Here is a 21,468-nt window from a genome sequence, read left to right on the forward strand (position 1 = left end):
GCCCTAAAGCTGACTAAGGGTGACTTGGTCTTAACTTTTTTTTTTAACAGTTTGAAAGCTTTTTGCCCAAATGTATTTCTGTTATTATATCATTCAGCCTCCACTGAAACTCTGCTCTGATGCTTCACAGTAAAATGGATTTGACCCAGAGTTTTCCAATGCTTTGCTAGGAGAGTGTAAACTTTAGCAGGTCCTAGATGGAGAGGTTTTGCGTGTGGGCCCCTGATTGACTGGAATATGTCTGTTGTGTAAGATCTAGCCTGATTTCATTCTGGAAGCCAAAGAGCTGGCCATCAGATGAGGAATTTTTTTCAACTACAGCAACTCATCCCTAAGGCACAGAGGAATGGGTACCCACAGCGATGAAATCATGGAATCCCTGAGCACACAGCAGGCCTTTTAGCAATGTTCACCAGGCTTTCGATTCCCTGTAGGTTTCTGGAAACACAGAAGTATAGCGTAGAGAAGACAGTACACAGTCTTTAGCACTAGTCAAGCTGCCTGACCTATTCATTCAGATTTTCATAACTTATCTGGTGACTGAAGAACAACTGAGCTAGGGAAAAGGGGGAATGAGAAGTAATCAAAGCAGCTGGAGATGCAGACTGGAAAATTCTCTACTTTTTCATTTCTGCGCATCCCTAGTAGACTAAGAAAAAAAGAATGCATATGGAAAGCAATCTTCCTGGGCCAGTATATTTTATTCAAAATTAATGTTTCAAAAAAAATTTTAAAAATTAAAAAAACAAAATTAATGTTTCAAAATAATTTTTATTGTTATTCTGGACCTGAAAAACTCCTACAAATACGAACACTTCTATTCACAAAGACTAGATGCACAAGTCCATTACACCTAGATTTTTAAAAATTATATAGCAAATTCAGCATTTCAAACAGAATATCCCTGAGACATCTCAAACTCACCACGTAAACAACTAAACTCATTATCTTTCCTCCAAAATTCTCCCCTCTTCTAGACTTTCCTATTTCTGTCCAAGGTACCGCTACTCTCCCAGTCTCCCTGGCATTTAATCTTGTCATTATTCTGGGCTCCTTCCTCTCCCTCATGCCACACTCCTCATCAGTTGCCAAATCTTGCCATTTCCACCTTTACAACATCTCTTGCATTCGACCCTCTTCCTCCACTCACACAGCTGGCACCATAGTTCAGGAACTCATCATGTCTCATCTACATTTTGCAACAGCCCCTTAACTGATCCCTGTACCCAAAGTTTCGCACCACTCTACTTCAATATTTAATTTTCCTTAAACACTGATATGACTGCATCATTCCTCTGCTCAGTTAAATCCAGTGGCTTCCTATTAGCTCTAGGTAAAATTAAATTAAATTAAATTAAATTACCTCTAGATAAAATAAACAAACTCCTCTGTTTAGTTTTGAAAGCCCTACATAATCTGGCCCCAACTTATCTTTACAGCCTCCCTGGTCAGAAAAAAAGGGCCTAGGGCAGAACTCTGAAGACCACCCAGAGGTAAGGCATTTGATATGTCTGATAAGCTAGTGAAGGAAGCTGAGAAGGGGTGAGCAGGCAGGTAGGAGAAGAATCAGAAGTGTAATTCCAGGAAAATTCAAGGAGGCAAGAGTCTCAGGAAGGAGAAAGTGGTCAGCAGTGTCAGAGGCAGCAGTCTGGCCATCTGATTGGGCATTTAAGAGATTGCTGGCAATTCCGGAGAGCAATTTTAGTTGGCTAATAATGAAAGAAGCTGATATGCAAAGGATTGAGGGCTTATTGAGAAGGGAGGAGGTGGAAGCAGTGACCTCACGCAGCTTTTTCAGGCAGTTTGGCTCATAAATGGAGGAGAGAGAGAGATAAGATGGTAGCTGGAAAGGATGGTAGAGTTTAATGAAGGTTCCTTCAGCACAGAGGAAACATGGGCATGTTTGAGGGCAATAAGGAAGGAGCCAGTTGATCTACAGGGTCATATTCAGTTTTACTTGTCATATATTCTTGCATAGGACTTTATATTTTGCATTTTGGAATACTGTATTCCTAAATTTTCTCTCCTTTTTCACAAGTGACTCCCAAATCTTATGGGACACTGACTGGCTCCTGGGTTCTTGAACTCTGTTTCTGGCTGTGAACATTTTTTCTTTGACTTGGAAGCTCTGGGCTTTTGGTTGAGAGTTTTCATTTTGGAGCTTCTTTTAAAAAGTCATCAGTGGATTCCTATTTTACTTTGCCCTCTGGTTCTAACAGAGCTGGACAGTTTTTGTTTATTATATTTTTGGATACTATGCTTTTTCTGGTCGTGGTTTTCAGGGAGTATGGTTCTTAGATTTTCTCTACTTGACCTGTTCTCGAGATCAGCTGTTTTTGATAGTAGGCATCTTCTATTTTCTAACCTTCTTCTATCTTTTTATTTTGTTCTAATACTCCTTGTCCCACATAGGCATTGAAATGCTTGGTACACTCCAACGTTCGGAGTCTTTTACTTGGATAAAGTTTCCTAGCTGCTGTTCTAAGTTATCCATTTTCATTCCAGTTCTTTCCTCTACACGTCTTCTTGCACTGACAATTTCATTCTTAATTTCTTCCAGGTACTTTGATGGTCCTTGTGGTCAAGCCAACTTTTCCTCAGAGGCTCTGGCCATGCAGGTGTTAGGGACTCGCTCTCCAGTCTAGGTTCGTCCCTCCTGCATCCCTGCATCCAGGATACGTCTTCATAGCATTTGCTGCCCTCTTCTGATTGCTCATATTTTCAGGCCCATCTCCTGGTTTGGGATTTTGCACCAGGGGCAGGCTTCACTCACTCTTGGACTGGTAGGAGCTCCCGTTTGGGCCTTCCCTTGATTTGCTAAGTTCCTGCTGCTGGCTTAGCTTCTAAAACTTAGCCCTGTGACTGGCTCATTGATTACCACCCGTCCGCTGACCCTGGCATATCTTCCAGGGCCTCCCTGGATCCTCTGAGTTCAGAGTGCTTCAGTCATCATGGCCCTCCAGGAGTGAACTTCTGACATCACTGGGGTGGTGTAAGGTTGTACGCAGGCGGTGCCCCACATTTCTGACCACCTTGGAGTTTTGTCATCGGATCACTCTAGTCCAAAGATAGGCTTCAAGGCTTCTGTGGCCTGCTGGAGAGGCTCTAGTCTCCACTGATAAACTTCCAGATTACTGAACTTGAATCAGGCCAGTTTATCTGGTAGGGCTCCTCCTATAACTTCTCTGTGGATATTATTGTAATTACTATTCAGTTTGGTATTTTTAAGATTATTGCTTGAGGGTATGTTCAAGATCTGGGCTCCCTGACAGCCAATTCATGCTGCCTCAGTTTCCTCATCTGTAAAATTCAATGAGCTAGAGAAGGAAATGGCCAACCACTCCAGGATCTCTGCCAAGAAAACCTCAAATGGGATCACACGGAGTCAGACATGACTGGAAAACATCCACAAACTGTTGTCATCAAAGCACACAATCTCCTTGTGACCCAGTAACCTACTCCCAATTTCACTCAATCAGCACATTCCATCTTGAGTCCCAGATGTGCCACGTGGTCTTCTGGTCCCTGGAAACACCTTCCCTTGGACATTCCTGAAGAGGCCTCATGCACAGAGCAGCTCTGAAGGAATCTTCTCCCAGAAGATCCGTTTCTCTGCTTCTACAACCTTCAAAAGAGTCCTAGGTAATTCTGCTAAAATCTGCCAGTAAAAAGTCTCAGTACAATTTAGCACAACCTCCTAAATTTGCTTTTCTAGTAACTAGTTCATGCAGTAAGAACTAACTCAAACCTTATGCATCTAACCCTACTAACAAAAGACGTCTAAGAACAATAAATTAGGAACCTATAGTTCACCTGAAACTTCTGAGAATTTCAGTTTTTACATGCCACTTGCTCTTTTTATCTGTATTCAAACCCTGTATCTGATATAGACAATTTCATCCACAGGCTGAAGGAAGAGGGCCTGACTTGGAAAATGAGTCCTCTCATCCCTTAATGTTATCAGACGGGGCTTTGAAATAGGGGGAAAAGGAAGGATTTAAAATTCTTTACAATTCAACATGTTCTTCTCAGGCCTAGAGGCAAAACTGGACCAGGTGGAAGCTATAGAGGGGCAGATTCAGACTGGGCATAAAGGAAAACGTCCTAACATTCAGAGCATCCAAAAAGGCAAAGGGGCTGGCCGCCACAGGAGGGAGAGAGTCCCGCTCGGGCGCTGGCTCAGCACCGGTCAGGACTATCCAGATGGAAGATCTGTCTGCTCAGGTCAGCTCCACCTGAATGCGGCCCCTTCGAACTAATTCTGAGATCCTGGATGCTGCCAGTGGCCAGAGCTCGTTTGGTCTGTCCCATGATAACCACGATTCAGAAGTTAGGAAGTGACTTACTGCAGTGGACAGTCTGGATGCCAGTGTCATTTCCAAGTTTCCTTTGAGACCGAGAAGTGCGGGGACTAAAATAAAAACTTCTGTCACGTTTCTGAACACCTCCCAATGCTGTAAGGAAAAGAAGAGTTCAGATTAAAGTTTCCAAAAAGTCATATTTTACAGTCTACCCACTTCTATCTAATGTGCTACAGAACAAAAAAATTCTATTTTAAAATTGTTTTCAACTCTGTCGTGGCTAGCTGTGCATGCTGTATAACCAGAAGACTTCAGCCCTTCTGCTCTGTTCTCTCCACATGCCCGGGGTTTACTTTAGTGAGTGGGCTGATGGAATGAACAGGCCCTACCACAATGGGGAAAACTGAACTCCAGGTGTTCATTTCACTGATCTCTGTAAGAGGTGCTACATGCCCTCAGTACAAGACTATCGCTTTATCCCTCTGTGGCTGAATTTAATCAATTGCAAAATGAAAACAAGCAATTTTCCTCCTTCTGGTTAGGCTGTGAGGCTTAGCAAAGAAACATTTTCACTTTCCCACTCTGAGTGCGCAATTTTATCAAGCCAAAAACAAAGGTCAAAATGATTGTAACTCATTTTGCATCAATAATTTGCTATTGCCAGCACTGTGTTGGTGCAGATAATTGTGAATATGAAATGTGAAACGTGTAGAGAGGCGTAATTACCATTGTGCAAAGTATAAGGAAGTCAGAATTTAATCTGAAAATCACGCAAAGTGATCAAAGAAAATGAAGACTAAACATGGTTTGTAATTACCAGGACAATGTTGTGCATTCACCAAACAAAATATTTAATCCATGAAGCAGAGGTATCACAAAGAAGAGAGCTATAAACATACAACTGTTGACCTCTTTGGAAGTCAGCATAGTCTCTAGCTAGACTACTAAGAAATTCTGTTCTGCTTTAATGACCAAGACAAGTTGATATAGGTGGAGATAGTTAACAACTATGAAGCAATTGGCAAAAATGGAAAAAAATAAAAAAAGAAAGAAAAGAAAATGACAATTGTTGGAAGGACTGGGAAAAGAGAGACACCACTGGGGGAACTATGAATTCATACAACTATCCTGGAAAACAACTTGGAACTTGACCCAAAAAGCCATGAAAACACACATAATGTGATCTAGAAACACATATTTAGCACCTATCCCCAAGAGGTCAAAGATGAGGGAGAGGACTCACATTACAAAAATATTTATAGCACCATTTTTTGTTGTAGCAAAGAACTGGAAACAAATTAAGGGATGATAGGTAAACAAATTATGGTATATGAATGTAGTGGAATATTACTGTGCAGTCTGAGCACCCCGGGGAGACACATACGAACCACGACACTGAGGTAAGTGAGCAGAACCCAAGAACCACTTCTACAAAATAACAAAAACGTAAAGGAAACAACTCTGGGAGACGTCAGACCTCTGATGGCACAAAGGGACCAAACAACTCAGGAGAACGATGATGCCGAAAGCCTCCTGCTTCTTGGCAGACAGGTAATGGACTAGAGGTGCAGATCAGGCACACGTGTTTGGTCATGCCCAATGCAGAAATTGGCTTTGCTTGACTAGATTTATCCATTACAAGGGAAGACTTTTTACTGGGAGCAGGGGAGGGGCAGAAGAGGTAGAATAGTGATTCGGGGAGAGAGGAATGATACCTGTGAGGAACAGAAAGAAATGAACTCTAATGGAACATCTTAAACATATACAGAAGAGAGCAAGTTCCAAAGCGAACACAGTAATGAACCTGGGTAACCCAAGGAAATCTCTAAGGCTACACGTTGTAGAGAGGGTGTGAGCCTGTATCAGCATGGGATGTGTCTCCATCAAAGAGTTCCCTATATCAAAGAAATAATCGTTCCAGTCCCCATCCTTACAAAAAGCCCCAGGAAAAGCTACCAATCACAGAGTTTTCCTCCAGTGAGAAATATTACTGAGGACAGGTGCTTCCTACCTTAGTGTACAGAGGTGTTTCCAGCGAGAAGGCCAGTGTTAAGTGTGTGAATGGCTAAGAGAGCTGACGAAGCACAGAGCAAACAAGACAGACATGAGGTCATTTCTTTTCCTGCTGACTCCTCCAGCTACTAAGGATGCCACAATGGCCTCTTCCACACAGACTACAGAACACTAAACCAGAATGTAACAAAACTGAACTGGCCTCAACTGGGCAGAGATGGAATAGGAGACAGAGTCCTACCTCGTGGTAAAAGCACAGGCTTCCGGGCTAGAATTGCCAGTATGGTATCCACCAAAACCAGAGTTTTAGGATAAACTTCAAAGGGCTGCTATGACCTCTAGAGTTCTTCACCTAAAACTCCATGGGGAGGGTTGCAAGGGCAGGAACAGCTCCTCCTCGCCACCATCTCTTGATTTCCTTTAAGGCTCAGCTCAAGCACTCCCTCTGGCTTAAGACTTTTCCTGTAGCACAACCCGGATCACCCCACCCCCACCCCTGCTCCACGCTCAGCGCCTTCCTCTTCTCTTCCCTGATGAGGCAACTTTACATCCCTTGTTCATGTGTGTGTACACCTACAAGACATGCACATGTCAGTCTCCCCCACAATAATGTAAGCTCCTCCAGAGCAGAGGCTATTTTGATTTTTTCCGTATATGATGAGAGCCTGGAATGAGGCAGACACTTATTAAATGTTTACTGACTGATGGATGGAGTTTTGGTTTTTAAAAATGAAGAAAAACATTTAAAAATATTAAAAAATCTAGACTAAAGGGTTGCCTTGAAATACGAAAGGTATGAGGGAGAGGGGGTATGACTTTACTCATCCTCCTGGTTGGTAGTTGGTGTCTTCCCACTCAAGGAAAGTTTTCTATGTGTTTTGTATATCCTACTACAAATACACACACATGCACACTGTTTCCCAGGTTAGAATGTAAGCTCCTCAAGGACAGAGGCTGTTTCCATTTTGTCTTCATATCCTCATGCCCAGCACAATGCCTGGCACAAATATGTGCTTAATAAACACCGATTTTGTGGATTTATTAATTGAAAAATAAAAAACCAAACCAAACCAGAGTGTAATTGTTCAATCACTTGATAAAGTATATGTGTCAGAAACAAAAAATACACTTTGAAGAAAAATGTGATATTTTTCCTCCATCTTACTCTGAAAAGTGAAATAAGGACCAGAGGATAGTCAGCTGGAAGGTACCCTGGATAGGAACCAGTCCCCCTTACTTAAAAAATAGCTACCGTGTCAGCAGAAGAACCAGGATTTGTCCAGGTCCTCAGACATTCACCTGCATGGCTCTCTCCACTAAGCACGATTACTCTTAATCGAGCACTGAAACACCAAAACGCAGCGGAAGAAGCCAGGGGGTGCTGTCTTGATATACTGTGTCCAGAAGACTGACTATAGGCAAAACTCTCCCAGCCTTGATGCTCTCTGCTTCTGCCTCTTCTTTGAAAAGATTGTTGCCTTGACCTTAAAAACCTCCAGCAAAACACTTCCCTCAGCACCTACTCCTTTAGTTTCCACACCAGAAGAAAAGCCCCATTCAGAGTTCTGGTCTGAGAAACATAACCCTGATTTGAATCATTCAAACCGGATTCCAAGGAAGACAATGAAGACTTTATGATTTCTCCTCATAGAAAGAAGGGCATTAAGGTGAATTTGCCCAATCAACAGCAGAAGCTCAAGGGCAAGCAGATCACTGCGCACATGGCTTGGGGGCATTCATGTGGCTCTGCTTCCTCTCCAGAAAAGGAGGGAATCTAATTCAACAAGCCATGAAACACATACTCTGTGCCAAAGCCCTGGGCTAGGTGCTGGGGACACAGAGAGAGATATAACAGGCCCTGACTGCAAGGAGCTTAGAATCTAATAAAGGAAAATACCCACCATTTTGCTATAATAAGTGAGAAAGCAAAAGAAGAGAGAGCTTGAGAGACCAGGCAGTAAAGAAATGGGAAGAGGGCACGATCCCTTTCACTTGTGAAGGTCACTGACAGAGAGGTGGTGAGTGGGACCTATCGTGGGCTTTAAAGGAAGGAAGGTACTAATAGGTGAGAGAGAAGTAGGGGTCCAAACAGCTTTGGGGATGGAGGAGAAAGATGCTAAGCTTGATTTTAGGCATGTTATGCATGAAGTGCTGGACGTTCAGGCAGAAGTATCAAGCTCCGGAAGCACTGGACAGGAGGCTCTAGGAAGAGACTGGATGGTCAATCTAGATTTGGGAATGATCTTTATAGAAGTGATAAGTGAAGCCTTGAAAAGGATAAGATCACTGAGAGGGAGAATGTGGAAACAGAAGAAAAGAGGGCCTCGGTTAGAACTTTGGGAAACAGGCCCACTTAAGGAGCAAGAAGATCAGATGGCCTCAGTTCCTCAACTGTAGAATGGGGATAATAATAGCACCTACCTCTTAGGGTTACTGTGAGAATCAAATGAGTTAGTATTTATAAAGCACTCTGCAAACCTTAAAGTGCTATATTAATGCTAGCTAATACTAAGAGGAAACAACCTGTACAAAGATGACAAAATACAACCATCGTCAACACAAAGTTATTTTGTTAGAGAAAGAGCACGAAACTACCGTGCTGCACGACAGGTGCAGCACGAAGCAACACAGGGGCTAAGCCCTGAGTGGAGCCAGAGACCCTAGGAAGGATCTGAAGCACGAGAGGCAGCCTGTACAAAAGTAGGGACAAGGGGCAGCTAGGGGGCACAGTGGGTAGGCACTGCCTTGAAGTCAGCAGGACCTGAATGCAAATCTGGCCTCAGACCAAACACTTGACACTTACTAGCTGTGTGACCCTGGGCAAGTCACTTAACCCCAACTGCCTAAAAAAAAAAAGCATGAAAGTGGGAGACTGAATACTATGCATGGGAAACAATCAGCAATCCAGTTTGTCCAGAATATAGAAGGTAACGAGGAAAGCAGTGGGAACTAAGGCTGGAGCCAGACTGGGGAGGGCTTTCAACACCAAATAAAGCAAGCTTGTATTGGTCCCCAGCAACCAAAGGAAGCCAATGAAGCTTCTTGATCAGAGGGGAAACGATCTAGGCAGACCAACGCTGTGGGATGATCTGTTCGGCAGTTCTGTAGCAGACAGAGGAGAGAACAGAAAGACCGGATGCAAGGAGGCCTTGCAATCACAGATCTGCTCTTCAAAGACAGCCGAGGAAACTGAGGCCCAGGGAACTCACCGGTAGGAGTAAGAAATGTAAGAGGTGAGTGACCTAGAGGATGGCGAGAGGGGGGGGGGCCTTGACGCTGCGGGGGGAGGCGGAGGTGGGAACAGCGAGACTTGACAACTGAGAGCCACGGCTGTCATGGGCTGATGCTGTGAGCCCACCCCGACAATACAAGGGAAGTCAGGAAGAGGGGTTTCTGGGGCAAAGCAAGCTCTGTTTTTGACACGCTGTGTTTGCGATGCCTGTGAGACATCGCAGAGCAGGGAACCCGTGATACGGGACTGCAGCTCAGGAGACAAGTCTGTTGTCTGGTGCTCTGTTCTGCTGTCCATCCTTAGTTTTCAAATTCAGAATCTGGTCTTAATGACATCATGAGGGTGAGGTCTTGACTTCGCTTGAACTGGATTTAGGTGAGGCAGAGCTGTGCAAAGCTGACAGCCTCCAGGGAGCTCTCTCCTCCAGTCATCAACGTCCAGTGGCAAGATAAACGCTGAGATGCAGCAGATGACCCTGACCTTTCTAAATTAAGGTCTTTCCCAGGCTTCAGTCTGTCTGAGTCAATGCCCTTCAATGACTAAGGGCTAGGTAAGAATTGAGAATTGGCCTAATTTACCATCACAAAAATATCAATCTGGGAGGGTCTTCAGGAGAAAAAACATATACAAAGAAAGAAGAGGGTCAGGGCAGAGCCTTAGGGCAGTGGTGACAAACTCAAATAGAAATGAGGCCACTGGGGCAGTTAGGTGGCACAGTGGATAGAGCACCAGCCCTGGATTCAGGAGGAGCTGAGTTCAAATCCGGCCTCAGACACATAACACTTACTATAACACTTAGTTAGCTGTGTGACTCTGGACAAGTCACTTAACCCCACTGCCCAACAAAAACCAAAAAAAAAAAGAAAAGAAAAGAAAGAAACGTGGCCATTAAATGATACGTGAGGATCCTTGCTAGAACATGCTGCCTTAGAAAACTTAGATGTCTTTTAATTAATATACCAACACAGGAAAATCAGAGAGGAATCAGACTTCACTCTGATCCAGGCCACACTTAGAGTGCTGCGGCCACATGTCTCACCCCTCTGCCTTAGGGCAGAGTCATGCACAAGGTGATGCAGAGGAGGATCTGGAGCAGTCACCGGGCAGGATGATAACCAAGAGAAAGCTAGGTTAAAAACACCCAGGAGGAAACACTATACTGGAGGAAGGGTGAGTCGACAGGGTCAATGCTGCAGACAGATCAACCAAGAAAGATAAGAACTGAGACAAGGGCACTAAATTTAGTAACCAACAAACTGTTGGTAACCTTGGATAGAAGAGTTTCATTTGAATGGCAGCATTCAGAAACCGAATTGCAAAGGGGCAAAAATATGAGTGAGATGTGAGGACATGGAAACAACTGTAGATAGCTTTTCTTAGGAGTTAAGCAGCGAAAGGAAGCAGAGTTATGGGATGATCCTTTAAATGTGTGGCCAGATCAAGTGGAGCTTTATTTAAGTAAGAAAAAAAAAAAAAGATGGCTCAGCATCAAATGTCACAAACTGGTCCAAAAAAGTAGAAGACAGAGAAAAGGCCCTAGTACGTATTTGGTGACGTGAAGGATGCTCAGTGATGGTGAGAAAAGCTTTCAGGAAAGTATTGATGATGGAAGCCTCTCTACTCCATGACAGCACATGGCAGGAGGAGTAAGTGAGTGATGAGTCATCAGAGGCAGAAAGTGGCCATTACCCTAAGGATGGGAGTGAAGCGTGGAGACAGGATGGAAGCACTTAAAGGAAGGTTTCTTATTTTCTCTTTAGGAAGGTGAATATCACTAGGCTTAGAGGAAAATTTACCAGAAAGGAAAAGCCCGAAACTTCATAAAAGGGGAAGATGATTGATGGAACAAAAGTGATTAGAAGGGATGCAAAAGATTCTGAAACTAGTAACCTGCTACCTCTTTAATAATAGAAAGCTATTTTCAAATGAGTATCCACATCTAGGTGGCGCAGTGGATAGAGCACCGGCCCTCAAGTCAGGAGGACCTGAGTTCATATCTGGCCTCAGACCAAACACTTGACACTTCCTAGCTGTGTGACCCTGGGCAAATCACTTAACCCCAATTGCCAAAAAAAAAACCAACCCCAAAACAAAACAAAACAAAAAAAAACAAATTAGCACCCACATGAGTAACATCTATTTGGTAGAACTGAGAGTCTGAAGAAACAGGAACATAAGCCGAGTGGGTTCTCATTTTTATTTCATAAACTCATCCTGTAAAAGACATTTACTTAAATCATACCTAGTAACCGTTAAAGGTCTTACTTTTGACTAATATGAAAGGTGGCAACATCAAACTTGAAAAGAATAATCAACAGCAAAAAAACTCAGCGCTGGTGGGGCTGTGGAGAAACAGGTGGACACTGTTGACAAGCACATTTATAGAAATGTCTGTATCCTTCCAGTTTATTCATTTACTTATTATTGGGAGCTACATTACAGTTTTCATGGCCAGAATCACGTTGGTCTTTCAAGAGTTCTAAAATTAAAAAGCTCCACTGAAGCCAGCTAGTTTATATTTTATCAGAGCATAATATTCTGTCATTTTGCAAGCTGGTAAATATAATCTATAGCAAACCTTTCAGAACCTCACTAGCCAATAATACCAAACCCAAACACCTTAATCTTCTCTGATAAGACAGATCTGCAAAGCAGATCAAAGAAAACACAAAAAAGTGAACACTCACCTGTACTATGTCTAAAACCATGCCAGCTGAAACTGTTCCAAAACCTGCCAGCAGAAACGGCACCAGGATTTGTAAGGCCATGGTGCCGCTGGACTCCTTCGGCAATCGGTGATTCCCTTCCCCAATGAGATCTTCATCACCATCACCTGACAAGTCTTCATTTTTTAACATGGCAGCCGTTTCTGAAGCCTCCCTGCCATCACAGTAATTATAGTTAGCATAGTCATCATACTTTGGGCTACAGCTTGATGGAACGTGTCCGTTATTGCCATGAAAAGACTGCTCTGAGAAATGATGGTACTCCGTGTGCTGATCTGTTCTTATGTTAAATGCCTGCGCTGAGGCTGGCAGGCCATCTTGCCAAATGCTATCTTGACTTTTGTGGTAAATGACAGGCACCATACTCAACAGAAGGCTTAGAAATGTGTCAGGCTGAAATGTATTCAAATGGAAAGTCCAATTGCCCAACCTTTCTCCAGTGCTGACTATGCCACTAGGTCTGTTTGTGATAGCTCTTCCTTTACTATTAGTCATATTGTTGTCACAATGCCCCTGTCCCTGTGCTCCGTGGGTCTCAGCGAGCATGAGAAAACAGCAGGTGACTCAAATACAAACAGGGCTCTAAAGCAAAGAGCAGACGAAAACCAACAGCTTCAGCGAATTGAAATGTTTGGTAGTTGCACACACAGGATTTGACCTGGAAAAGAAGAAGAAAAAAAAAATCATCATCTTGCTACACAGACTTTTATCATCAAAGAAACAGAACACGGACTAATTTTAAAACACACACACACACACACACACACAAACACACACACCAGAACTCAGAAAAGCAACTGATGGGCTTAAGCAAGTTAAAAAGGAGTTCAAATATCATTCAATCCTTCACTCTACAAGCTATCCAAAAACAAAACAAAAAACAGAACAAAAAACTTCATTTTGAATAGCAAATGAGCCTTTCGCGAGAGTGCTTCACTTGTCAAGCTGAGAATAACAAAAACATTAAAATCCTGTGAGGAAAAAAGGCCCTCAGCATCACAGGATCTTCTAATTGCAACCATCCCTGACACAGGAAGCCACTCTAAAAACGTTCCTAACAATTGCTCGTTCGCCCCCAACACAAAGACAAAAACCAAAAGGCTCCTCTCACCCAAAGATCTAAACTCACAAAATGCAAGGGCCCACTTGTGCTTGGACGATCCAATCTAAGGGAAGGACAGGGGAAGAACGGTCTGGTACCATCCAGAGGCAGCGATGACCTACACATCACCTTGCACAGAATAAAAACCAAGAAAATGACTTTATTCCCCCAGCACTCCACTAGTTAATAAGAGGAAGGGCAGATATTATAATATGGTGGCTCAGGTGGTCGAAGGAGCAATAATATTTTTTGAATCCTTGAATAACCAGCGACTTCACAGTCCACAGCCTTTTTTTCTCTTCCTATCATTTGCTATGTTGAAAGTTCTTTGAATTCCTTTTTTTTTCTTTGTAAAGGTAAGTCACACATAGAAAGTTTGCTCCTATTGCAATTTTCACAAACTATAGCTTGCCAAAGAGAACAGATTCCAATCCTCAAGTTTGGTGGCCAATAGAATCTAAGGCATTTACACGCTAGAGTACGTCGCGCAGAAGCAGGACCACAACAACGCTGGAGTGTTGAGAGTGCTCCATTTCAGGGCACCGAAACTGTACTACATGAAAGTGTACCATAAGAAAGAATAATATGTAAGACTGAGAGGAATTTGGAAAACTGATAGGAACTGATGGGAAGGAAACAGGACAAAGAAACAATATGCACACTGACAACAATATAAATGAAAATACAAAAAAAATGAACTATCAATAAATAGTCAAGAGAAAAAATGAGAAACTGCACTTCTCTCTTTGCTAAACACACTCTAGGTGTGTGGGATATTGTGCACACTCAAATAATGTTAATGTGTTTGTTTTGCTGAAATGCTTTTTTTTTCTTTTTTCTCTTTCCTTTGTAATAAGGAATGACTCACTGGGTAGTGTGTGTGTGTGTGTGTGTGTGTGTGTGTGTGTGTGTGTGTGTGTGTGTGTCCAAGACCAACACCTAATCCACCAAGGTACTAGAAAAGAATGATAGAGACAGGTCAGGAAGGTATTCAAATGCCATGAAGAATTTTTATTTGATCCTAACACATTAGGGAACCACTGGAATTTACTGAGTAGGAGAGTGATGTGGTCAGACCAGAAATGTAGGAAAATCCCTTTGCAGCTACATGGAGCATTGACTAGGAAGGGTGGCAGTGGGGGAAACTTGAGGCAGGGTGGCCAATCAGCAGACGAGACAAGTGAAGCAGTCCAGGTGAGAGGTGAGGAGAGTCTGCACTGAGGCGGGAGACTGAGTAGAGAGAAGAAATCTGAACGAGGGATATTAAGGTAAAAATGACAAGATTCAGCAGCTGATTGGATAGCTGGGGGAAAGGGGAATGAGGAATCCAAGATAACCAAGCTTACAGAGCTGGGAAACTGGAAGGACAGGGGATGGACTTGACAGAAATGGGAGAGTCTGGAAAAGGGACGTGTTCAGAGTGGAAGCTGTTGTTTGTCCCTCATTCTCTTTTTTTTTTTTTTTTGCTTTTAGGCAGTTGGGGTTAAGTGACTTGCCCAGGGTTGCACAGCTAGGAAATGTCAAGTGTTTGGTCTGAGGCCGGATTTGATCTCAGGTCCTCCTGATTTCAGGGCCGGTGCTCTATCCACTGCGCCACCTAGCTGCCCCTTTGTCCTTCATTCTCGAAGAGGACCACGGCATCAGGAAGGGGATTCCGTGACCTGCAAGGGAATTGGACTTAAGCGAGGGAGGGCTCTGCAGAGTCACAAGCCACACTTTCTCCTTGGGCACCATCTGGGTCCAGTGGAAAGATATAGATCAGAACGACTGGAGATGGGCCCCAATTGTTCAAAAACAAGGTAGAGTAAGAAGATAGCATCTGACTGTACCTAATGAGCTTAGTCACTGTGCACCCGGGCTAACTACACAACAGAGTCTTGGAAAGGCTGGCAGATGTGACTGATGAATGACTGTCAGTGACAATCAAAAGATCCTAGGGCCTAGGTAAGGCACTAAAAAGCCCACATGCCAAGAGAAGAATGCAAATTCAGCAACCTTAGGCCAGTGAAGTTGACTGTGACCCAGCAAAATTCCAGAATGAACTCTTTAAATGGGATGGTTATTTTCTTTTTTTTTTTTAATTTTTTTAAATTTTATTTTTTCCATATGCTTTTGAGTTGAAAATTTTTCTCCCTTTTCCTCCCCCCTACCCTCCCAAAGACGGCGCACAATCTGATATAGGCTTTACATTTACATACCCATTAAACATATTTTCACATTAGTGAAGTTGTAAGTAAAAATTAAAACCAATAGGAGGAACCATCAGAAAGCTGAGACAAAACTCGACAGAAGGTAAGAATAAGTGATAGCGATTCGACTTCCATAGTTCTTTCTTTGGATATGGACAGCATTTTCCATCCCGAGGCCTCTGGAGATGTCTTAGATCCTCGTAATGCTGAGAAGGGTTCAGTTTAACAATCTTAGTCATTGCATAACGTGGCTGTTATTGTGTACAAAGTCCTCCTGGTTCTGCTCACTTCACTCAGCATCAGAGCATATAAGTCCAGGTTTTTCTGAAGTCAACCTGTTCATCATTTTTTATAGCACAACAGTATTCCATTACATTCATATACCACAACTCGCTCAGCCATTCCCCAATGGATGGGCATCCTCTCAATTTCCAATTCTTTGCCACCACAAAAAGAGCTGCTATGTATATTTTTGTATATATGGGTCCTTTTCCCATTTGTTTGATCTCTTCTTTGGGATATAGCCCTAGAAGTGCTATTGCTGGATCAAAGGGTATGCACATTTTTGTAGCCCTTTGGGCATAGTTCCAAATTGTTCTCCAAAATGGTTGGATCATTTTACAACTCCACCAACAATGTATTAGCGTTCCAATTTTCCCACGTCCTCTCCAACATTTATCATTTCCTGTTTTGTCATGTTGACCAATCTGATAGGTGTGATGTGGTACCTCACAGTTGTTTTGATTTGCATTTCTCTAATCAGTAATGATTTAGAGCATTTTTTCATATGACTATAGATGGCTTTAATTTCTTCATCTGAGAACTGTCTGTTCATATCCTTTGACCATTTCTCAATTGGGGAATGGCTTGTGTTCTTATAAATTTGTCTTAATTCTCTACATACTTTAGAAATGAGGCCTTTATCAGAGAGACTGGTTGTAAAAATTCTTTCCCAATTTTCTACCTTCCTTCTAATCTTAGTTGCATTGGCTTTGTTTGTGCAAAAACTTTTCAATTTAATGTAATCAAAATTATCCATTTTGCTTTTCATAATGTTCTCTATCTCCTGTTTGGTTATGAATTCTTCTGTTCTCCATAGATCTGATAGGTAAACTATTTCTTGTTCTCCCAGTTTACTTATGGTATCAGCCTTTATATCTACGTCCTGAACCCATTTTGACTTTATTTTGGTATATGGTGTGAGATTTGGGTCTATGCCTAGTTTCTGCCATACTCTTTTCCAGTTTTCCCAGCAGTTTTTTTCAAAGAGTGGGTTCTTATGGGATGGTTATTTTCAATAACTAGCTATGCCAGACAACCTCATCTCCTTTTTTGAAAGGGTGATCAGTCACAGAAATGATCAGATAATGTTTACCTAGATTTTGTCAAAGCATTTGACAGTCTCTCAATTGATTCTTGAGGACAAGTTGGAGAGATATAGTCTAGATAATAGTTAGATGAATTAGCAAGTGGTTTAATAGCTAGACCCAAAAAGTAGTCATTGATAAATAGCTCAATGTCAATGTCAAGGGAAGTCTGTAGTGGCATTCTATGAGGATATATCCTTGGTTCTGTGCTGTTTAACATTTTTACCAATGATTTCAGTGAAGTTATGCTTATAAATTTACAGCTTACAAAAAGCTAGGAAGAATAATAGCTAATGTGTTGAAGTCAAAATCCAAAAATATCTGGGTCAACTCTAATAAAAGGAAATTTAATAGGGGCTCATTAAGTAATAAAGTCTCACCTTAGAGTTCAAGAAACCAAATTCACAAATATAAAATGGGAGAAGTATGGCTTGGGAACAGTTCATCTGAAAATCATCTGGGGATTTTAACAGACCACCAGCTCCACTTTTGTCAACAATGTAATACGGTGCTAAAAAAATAAAAATATGATCCAGGCTATGTTAAAAGAGGCATAATGGTCTATTGAAACAGCCCTGTACTCTGTCCTAGTCAGACTCTACCTAGAACATCGTGTTCAGCTCTGCACACCACATATTAAGGGTGTCCAGAAGAGGGAAACAATGAGAAGCCATTGAGAAGGCATCATATAAGAGATATTGAACCCCTCTGAAAAAAGAGACAAAAGGTCCAGTATTTGAAGGATTGTTACTTTGATCCCAAAGGTCAAAACTAGGAGTAATGGGTGAATGTTTCAGAGGTAGATTTAATTCTGATGTACAGAAAAAATTCCTAACAATTATTAGAGTGGAACAGGCTGCTTTGGAGAATGCGGGTTGCCTCTCATTGGAGGTCTTCAACCAAAGGCTAAAAGACCACTTGGTTAGCTATACTATAAAGAAGATATTTGTTCTGTTGTCCCTTCCAATTGTTTGATTCTATGTTCAACCTCAAAACACCCAACGATTCCACTGCATGGTCCCTAACAATAAATATATACCTGGAAGTTAGGACTCTTCGAACATATTACAGCTTTTAAAGCATTATGACTCTTCAGGTATACATTCATTTTTCATTTTCTATTTAATAGTATTTTCTTAGGAGTTTCTGTTTGCAATTAAAAAAATATGTAATAAGGAAACAGAGAGTATTTCATGTGTAATTAAATAGCTTTCAGAGATGCCCTACTTGGCAAAATGATATATTTAGTTGTCTTAGCCTATAATAAATTCATTTATATCTTTCTTGGTGCTCTGCTTTAAATAACATTGATAATTTCATTTTACATTTTCCCCTTAAATTACAAGTCCCTACATTCAGGGCAAATGTCTAATAACGTATTTCCTTTCAGGAACCCAAATGGTACCACAAGGATCAGAGTGCTCAGCTTAATTGTCGTCCATGAATCTAGTTGCTCTCCTCTCCTATCTATGTTCCACAGCTAGCTGCTAACCTGATATTCCTAAAACAAAGATCGGACCTTGTCGCTTTCCTGCTCACAAGGCTTTGGTGGCCTCCTTTTCAATCAATTCCAAACTCCTGTGGTAGGCGTTTAAAGCCTTTCACAACCTAGCTCCAAGCCCTTCCACTTCCTATGCCCTGGCCAAACGGTCTATTTGTTATTCCCCATTACGTACATGACACTTCATCTCATGGATCAGATCCATTCCACTGGCTGTTTCTCCGCCTCCTCCAAAGGAGGCCTCAATAGCTGCCTCTTCTAGGAGGCCTTTCTTGACTTATTCAGTTTTTAGTTGTGTGCGTCTGGGTCTGTCTCTCCTAAAAAAAACCTGTCTCTATTTTGAATTGACCCGTCTATGTACAGATGTGATGCTTCCCTCAATGGAATACAAACTCTTAGTGGGCAAAGACTTTCATTTTTGCCTTTGTGTCTCCAATGCCTAGTACAGCACCTAGAACATAGCAAGCCCTTAATAAATGCTTGTTGGATTTAATTAGCTAATAGTCTGATAATTTTCAGCTCAGAATACTGGGGCCCAATTTCTAACTTCATCAATTTCCTTCAATGGCTCAGTATTTCCATTGGATTTTGCTAATATCAAAGTTCCATACAATGAACTCCTTGTTTCGTTTTGTTTTTTTATGTTACTCTCTACCTGAAGTTTCCCTTTAACAGAGAGAGGACCACCAACTGGTTGGTGCCCTCAGTACAAACCTTAAAATCATCTTCGACTTTTTCTTTTTGGCTCTCCAAGACTCAATATGACACCACATTATGTTGCCCTCTCCATACCATTACTGCTAAGACATGACACACTGGTCCCTCCATTCTAACGACCTCAGGAGCAAACTATTCTAGCATTCTACACAGCCTCTCTCTTTCAGGAAGTTTGAATCCCCCACCTCTGCTACTCTTAGTATCATCTACCAAGCTCATTCTTTGAATCAGTGATTTCCTCCTCTGGCTCCTGATCATACTTGGTGTGAACCTCATTGTTTCATACTGAACCAAGACCCTCTACTAGTTTGACCCTGAACTGCCTCAGGACCACAGCCCTCGAGCTAGCAGAGCCCTGAGGGACCGTATTGTCCAACCGCCTCATTTTACTGAGAAAGCCACGAGCAGACAGCTTGAGTGACTACGGAGACTACGGAGGCTACGGAGATGGCAGAAATCAGAGGTACAGGCATATGGCAGGACCTCAGACCCCAGATCCACAGCTGCCTGTTACTGCATGCACTCAGATGCCTGCTGGATACATGTAGGTAAATAAGAAGGTACAATGAAATGAAATGGAAATAACCCATTTGATTTAACAGTATCTATTTGCATACCACAGACTTATTCCATCCGTCACTCTGGTCAAATAATTCATCAACAAGTGATCAAACTTCTGTTGAAGAAGCTTCTCCCAAATCCACATTTGTAGCCCTCCCCTCTCTCCTGAGATCACCTCCAACTGCCTGCTAGACAGGTGCACCTGGATCTTCCATAGGCAGGCAGCTCAAGCTGAATGTCTCCCGAAGCCACCCAAATGACCTTTCCTCCACATTCCCTCCTCCTCGCTTCCCTACTCATCAAAGATCACCCCATGCTTCCTGTCACTCAGGCTTGCCCCCCTGGATTCTTCCCTCTCACTCACTGACCCTCCCCCAGATTTTATCAAAACCATCTCCTCCGCATTTCTCCAATCTCTCCACTGCTCACCCCACAACTATACTGCCAGAGTCTCCTGTGACTCCACCACAAGTCTCTCCCCTCTCCAATTAAAACTCCACACAGCCGCCAAACTGATCTTTCTACAGTGCAGGGCCGATCATGTCATGTCGCTACTCCCCACTGCTCTGAGCACAAAACACACGCTCCTCCATTGAGCTGGGCTCCAGCCTCTCTCCAAGACAAGAGGGTCCCCTTCACAGAGTTGGAGCCCCCAGCCACGGCAATCCATCTCCCACATGGAGGTCTTTCAAGCCGTCCCTCCCTACTTCCACCTGCAGAAAGAGCCCTTTCCCAACTCTCCCTGTCCTTCATCTCCTTCCCCCACCCCCCACATCAATCACTATGTGGTTCCTTTGGCAGTTTTCTGTGCTTCCTGATCTGTGGGCACCACGGTTCCCTCGCATGTGTCCCAGGTAGTCCCAGGGCCACGGAGGTTGGGTGTTGATTATATCGTGTTTCAGCACAAAGAAGACACTTTCTAAATGCTTGCTGATTAACTGGCTGGGCTACCCAGGCTTCCAGAAAGCAGACACAATCTATCGCTGAGACCAAGTGAAAGTATTGCCAGCACAGAAAAAAAAAGATGTTGAGCTTCCCCAGAGACTCCTTATAGAGGAGGAAACTGGAAAAATAGTGAACTTTGGCTACTTTTGATTGCTTTATGTGATCTAGAAAACATAAACGCGAAGGTTTGGGAACTGGTATCAAAGCACCTACTATGTGCCAGTACTGTGCTATGGCTGGGGAGCCGAAGACAAAGGAGGAAACAGGCCCTACTTACGATGAGTTTCCATTCTAACGAGGGAGAGAAGCACGTATCAAAATACAAATACGAAGTGGCTCCAAAAAGGTGAAAGTTTGCGAGGGAGGCCACTAGCAGTTGTGGGGAGGGGAGATCAGCAAAGGCTTCATACACAAGATGGTGTTCAGCGGCATCCCGAAGGAAAAGAGGAACTCAGTGTGGCAAAGGTAAGGAGACAGTGCATTCCAGGCATGTGGGATGGCCAGTCCATAGAATGGAGATGGAGCTCGTGAGTGAGGAACAACAGAAAAGGATGGGGTGGCTGAATCACAGAATGAGAGAGGCCAGAAAGACAGGTTGGAGCTAGGTGGCACAGGGGTTTAAAAGCGAAGAAAGGAGTCTTTACTTTATCCTAAAGACAATAAAGCAGGAAGCCACTGGTATTGGTTGAATAGGGGAGGGATGTGGTCAGTTCTGTTTAAGTAAAATTACTTTAGTATTATCGTATATATAGAATATTAGCATATTATTTAGTAGTAAAAAGAAAGAATGAAGTAAAGTGGGGAGAGATTTCAG

The 21,468-nt window shown here is 42.7% G+C and overlaps 1 protein-coding gene across 5 annotated transcripts in view; it reads right to left on the reverse strand.

Moving 5' to 3' along the window:
* SLC41A2 (solute carrier family 41 member 2) overlaps nt 1-21,468 on the reverse strand; it is a 130,752-nt gene that overhangs the window by 79,099 nt on the left and 30,185 nt on the right. For all 5 annotated transcript variants that reach the window (XM_020982400.2, XM_078146960.1, XM_020982399.2 and 2 more), the window contains exons 2-3: nt 12,234-12,930; nt 4,347-4,454 (exon numbers count right to left, since the gene is read on the reverse strand). In XM_020982400.2, the coding sequence (XP_020838059.1) occupies nt 4,347-4,454; nt 12,234-12,818 (693 nt within the window). In that variant the 5' untranslated portion in view covers nt 12,819-12,930. The remainder of the gene's footprint in view (nt 1-4,346; nt 4,455-12,233; nt 12,931-21,468) is intronic.

This window comes from Phascolarctos cinereus, unplaced genomic scaffold, assembly GCF_003287225.1.
Source record: "Phascolarctos cinereus isolate Bilbo 61053 unplaced genomic scaffold, phaCin_HiC Scaffold_1;HRSCAF=81, whole genome shotgun sequence".
Taxonomy (NCBI): domain Eukaryota; kingdom Metazoa; phylum Chordata; class Mammalia; order Diprotodontia; family Phascolarctidae; genus Phascolarctos; species Phascolarctos cinereus.